The following is a 5,000-nucleotide window of genomic DNA, read 5'->3' as shown; positions in this document are numbered from 1 at the left end:
CACCCTGCTGAATGGCTGAAGCTAAGCAAGTGTGGGATGGCAGAGTGCAGCTGAAAGTGGTGTTGGTGGGCCAGTCAGGGGCAATCTTCCCTCTGGTCAAATAACCCCTAATGCCCCAGCCCCAGTGTTCAACTGAGGTCCTGACTCACTGTGGTCACTAAAGATTAAAAGAGTAGGAGGTTCCCCAGTGTCCGGGCTAAATCCCCAACCTGGCTGTCTCAACCTGCCACCTAATCATCCCCTGATATAATCGGCCAAAACACTGTTCTCTCTCTCTCCACCTCAGCTGTGTGTGGTGAGTGTTCTGGTGTGTGGTGAGTGTTCTAGTGTGTGGTGAGGGTTCTGCCACAAAATGGCTGCTGTGCATCTCCCAGGTTCCTGTTCCACAAAGCAGGATTACTGTAAAACCTGCAACCCTCCCAAATCTGGAACATGGACTAAAGTAAAAAGAGCTGTGCTGGGTTTTACTCAGTGCAGTTATCCAGCTAACTCAGTAATCCTGCTTTGTGAAATACCACTTTTATTTTGAGAAAATAACTTCATAAATTCTAGCCATTATTATTATTAATAGCTCATTTCATTCTCAGACCTCAAAGAAAGTGGCCCCACCAATCTTTACTTCAAGTTTACGCCATTTGCTTTTAATGTAGTCATATAGTCACTTCATGCAGGTTTGCTTAATGTAGGTTATTTATAAACTTGTCAGAAAAAATATACATTTCTCGTTCTTTCTTGACAGCGAACATACACTGATCACACTGCTCGCCCACCAACTGTGAACTCGTGCAGCTGAAACAACGTAGTAAATAACAGGAATAAAAACTGACACTTACAAAAAAACCATCCGAGTCGCAAAATCTGCGTCCAATACCCCCTGGCCCCGAAGCAACACTGTGCACGCGCGGAAATATTTTTTAAATATTTGGCTGCAGGCGCACTTTAGATCCAGGAACGCTCCCAAAAAAGCGCGAGCCATAGCCATGTCAATGTTGAATTTGAACACGGTTTGCAGATACTTTCGTGTTATTGCTATAATCCTACCAGCGCGTTACTAAACGAGAAAGCCTCGACAGGAAAAACGCATTTTTGTGGCAAGCTGAGCTTTCTTGCGGGGAAGTTTTGTTTTTATTCATGATACTGCAAATATTTTAGAGGAATTTGTTTGAAATACGGTCAATCAATTTCGTTTAATTTTTCTGGCGGTACGTATAGCCTGGTTCTGCGACCCGTTGTGCTAACGATGCTAGGATACTTCCCGCTGGCGCTTCTAGCGCTACTGTCCGGTGAGGTCGTCGCGGGACCGAAGGTGGTCAAGAAGCCGCCCCGCGCCCGCCCGTGCCTGGACCTCCCGGATGAGATCCTGGAGCAGATGTTCGGCCGGCTCTCGGTCGGCGTCCTCAGTGCCTTCCACCACACGCTACAGCTAGAGCCCACGGACACGAGGAATCTCACCTGCCCGTCGGGGGGTCGCCCGAACCAGAGCAGCGAGTCCAGTGTTGCCGTCAACCTGCTCAGCATCTCCCCCTGGGCGTACAGGTGAGCACCGCGGTGTCACCTGAACACACGCAATGCTGGGCAATGAGATAATGGCTCTCCGTGAGAAAAAGTGTGGTTTTCACATTGTACTCGTATAAGGAGAGCAATTTTGGTTCCTGCTACAAGTTGCAGTGTGTATAAAAAAAGACTGTAATTCCTATGTGGATAATTGGATAGTGGTTTAAATACCTTAAATTAAAGCAGTCTGCACTTTAACTCTATTTATTGTTTCAATTCAAATCGAATGTAGCTTACAGGAGCACAGAGGCAATACAACATTAGCTGTATCAATGTCCAAATACTTTTGGACTGCATATATGCCATCGTGCCAATATGACACCTGGCATCGAGGCTATTGACTGTATAATTAGCATGGTGATTCATGTAGGTCAGTGGTTCCTCATATACCCTCAGCTAGATCCAGGTGTCTGATAGGTTCCCTCTCAAAGACACCTGATACAACTACTCGAGTAGGTGGAACACATAAAATATGTTGATCCCCAAAGAGAGGTTTTGGAACAGACCTGGGTCAAAAACGTAATTGTTTTGGATTCAAATACTTGGACAACTTCTGTGCTCAGTTGATCTGGCCTGGTGCAACTGAGCCAACCATGAGGACTAGAAGGCAGGATTTGTACTTTTATTTGCACTGTCGCCTCACAGCAGAGGTCCTGGGTTCGAATCCCTGTTGGCCGGGGCCTCTCTGTGTGGAGTTTGCATGTTCTCCCCGTGTTTGCGTGGGTTTCCTCCGGGTACTCCGGTTTCCTCCCACAGTCCAAAGACATGCAGGTTAGGCTGATTGGAGAGTCTAAATTGCCCGTAGGTATGAGTGTGTGAGTGAATGGTGTGTGTGCCCTGCAATGGACTGGCGACCTGTCCAGAGTGTATTCCTGCCTTTCACCCAATGTATGCTGGGATAGGCTCCAGCCCCCCTGCGACCCTGTTCAGGATAAGCGGGTGAGGATAATGGATGGATATTTTGTGTGTTCCGCTTACTCGAGTAGTTCTATCTGGTGTGTTTGATGTGTTGCGTTGTGTTGTGTTCCAGGTGTTGTGTTTGAGGTGTTGTGTTCCAGGTGTTGTGTTTGACGTGGTGTGTGGTGTTCCAGGTGTTGTGTTTGAGGTGTTGTGTTCCAGCTGTTGTGTTTGACGTGGTGTGTGGTGTTCCAGGTGTTGTGTTTGAGGTGTTGTGTTCCAGGTGTTGTGTTTGACGTGGTGTGTGGTGTTCCAGGTGTTGTGTTCCAGGTGTTGTGTTTGACGTGGTGTGTGGTGTTCCAGGTGTTGTGTTTAACGTGGTGTGTTCCAGGTGTTGTGTTTGAGGTGTTGTGTTTGACGTGGTGTGTGGTGTTCCAGGTGTTGTGTTTGATGTGGTGTGTTCCAGGTGTTGTGTTTGACGTGGTGTGTGGTGTTCCAGGTGTTGTGTTTGATGTGGTGTGTTCCAGGTGTTGTGTTTGACGTGGTGTGTGGTGTTCCAGGTGTTGTGTTTGATGTGGTGTGTTCCAGGTGTTGTGTTTGACGTGGTGTGTTCCAGGTGTTGTGTTTGAGGTGGTGTGTGGTGTTCCGGGTGTTGTGTTTGAGGTGGTGTGTGGTGTTCCGGGTGTTGTGTTTGAGGTGGTGTGTTCCAGGTGTTGTGTTTGAGTGGAGTGTGCTGTTCCAGGTATTGTGTTCCAGGTGTTGTGTTTGAGGTGGTGTGTTCCAGGTGTTGTGTTTGAGTGGAGTGTGCTGTTCCAGGTATTGTGTTCCAGGTGTTGTGTTTGAGTGGAGTGTGCTGTTCCAGGTGTTGTGTTCCAGGTGTTGTGTTTGAGTGGTGTGTGTGTGGATCTCTGACGCAGGATAACTCACGACGCAGCGAGGTTCCCGCGCTACATCCCGGAGGCGTACTGCCTGTGCGCAGGCTGCCTGACGGGGCCCCTTGGGCAGGAGAGTGGGCTCTACCGCAGCACCCCCGTCTACATGCCCACCGTCATCCTGAGGCGAACCGGCTCCTGTGCGGGCGGACGCCACACCTACACCGAGAGCTACGTCTCCATCGCGGTGGGCTGCACCTGCGTGCCGCTGCTCCAACACCACCCCACCACCACCCAGAGCCAGGGCACGCAGGGACGGAGGCCCGGAGGGGTCACAAAGCACAACCACTCTGCCAACTGAGTCTCCCTGCGAATGGACCCGTTCAGATCAGACGTCAAACCGAGGCCCTGGAGTCCCCGGAGTCATTAAAGACCCCATGACACTGTTCACAGAGAATTGGCCAAAAAAAAGTGTTCTCTCCCTCTCCACTTCAGGTTATGTGTGGTGATTTGAGCAGTCTGGAGCAAAATGGCTGCTGTTGCATCACCCAGGTGGGCACTACACATTGGTGGAGGTTGACATTGAGTTCCCCTCATTATTGTAAAGTGCTTTGAGTATGAGAAAGGGGCTATGATAATGCATGGAATAATAATAATGTGAATTTCGGTTAATAGAGAATGGTATGAGTTCAGCGGAACTGAGAAGGATAGGTCGGACAGCAATATTCATATCTTCTGATAAGTTGAGAGGCCAAGATTAGATGACTTACATTTCAAATTAGTTTCTCACTCATAAAGCAAATACTGCCATCTGCTGAAATCCTGTGGTCATAACATCACGACTGTACAGTTTAGAAATCTGCAGGGTGTGAGGTAGTTTTATTGTGCCACGAAATTAAATCAGAGGACTTGCATTTATATATAATCATAATTATTAATAAATACTTATTTTTACCGCTGTGTTTATAATAGCTAACACGTGTACATTCTGTAGGCTATTTGCCATATGTAATTGGAATTTGGCTCCAACCTTTACCCCTTACCTATGAAATGTGTATAACGCTCATGGTTTTGTAAACTTATATTTGTATTTAAAAAATAATAATACAATAAACCATTATTAAATATGCTATCTTTTCCAGATCTTTTTTCCTCGTTCTGCATTTGTACAAGGGTATCATCACTCTTGATTGTAATACTTTCAATGCCCTACAACAACAAAATATGATATGGATTTGAAATTGTTCCATTTTGCATTGCTTTTTACGAAACCTCTGATCACATTGTCGTGTTTCTATATTCTATATTTTGCCGCTCAGACCCGAATTTTTCACGAATATATTTCTCAAGTAGATAATTAATTGGACTCGGACAGGTTCATATTACTTTAGATATTGTATATATGAAACAAGCCCTTTCGTACAATGAATGCATGTAGGTTATAATGTAATGAAACCAATTCTACACTAAGCTGTATATAGTACTGGAACCAGAGACTTCCTGTTTATGTTGTTTCGCTCCAAGATGGCCGCCGCTTGAAGCGACCATACTTTTGTTTTGTTTCCGTTTCTTTCATTTCCGTTTTAGCTAACTCGGATTTGAAATAAGTCCGGCAAACTGAGGACCGAAAACTAAATCGAATATACAAGTAAGTTACTAGTTCGTGGTCGAAATTTA

At 46.2% G+C, this 5,000-nt stretch overlaps 2 protein-coding genes across 2 annotated transcripts in view; both read left to right on the top strand.

The window, feature by feature from the left end:
- Positions 1 to 1,035: 1,035 nt before the first annotated feature.
- LOC133125027 (interleukin-17D-like) lies at positions 1,036 to 4,453 on the top strand. Its single transcript, XM_061236705.1, has 2 exons — positions 1,036 to 1,536; positions 3,369 to 4,453. Exons 1-2 carry the CDS (start codon positions 1,241 to 1,243, stop codon positions 3,682 to 3,684), a joined length of 612 nt encoding a protein of 203 aa, XP_061092689.1. The 5' UTR covers positions 1,036 to 1,240; the 3' UTR covers positions 3,685 to 4,453.
- Positions 4,454 to 4,840: 387 nt separating this feature from the next.
- Positions 4,841 to 5,000, top strand: part of LOC133124582 (GA-binding protein alpha chain-like) — a 9,993-nt gene continuing 9,833 nt past the window's right edge. The window contains exon 1 of the mRNA XM_061235896.1: positions 4,841 to 4,971. The gene's annotated coding sequence lies outside the window, so the exon portion shown is untranslated. The remainder of the gene's footprint in view (positions 4,972 to 5,000) is intronic.

The sequence above is a fragment of the Conger conger genome, chromosome 3, assembly GCF_963514075.1.
Source record: "Conger conger chromosome 3, fConCon1.1, whole genome shotgun sequence".
In the NCBI taxonomy this organism is placed as follows: domain Eukaryota; kingdom Metazoa; phylum Chordata; class Actinopteri; order Anguilliformes; family Congridae; genus Conger; species Conger conger.
This window is presented reverse-complemented; position numbering and strand designations above follow the sequence as displayed.

Coding starts and splice junctions, on each gene's coding strand:
- LOC133125027 (XM_061236705.1), top strand. CDS start 1,241: ATGCTAGGATACTTCCCGCTGGCGCTTCTAGCGCTACTGTCCGGTGAG. Junction 1,537..3,368: donor ATCTCCCCCTGGGCGTACAG/GTGAGCACCGCG, acceptor TCTCTGACGCAG/GATAACTCACGACGCAGCGA.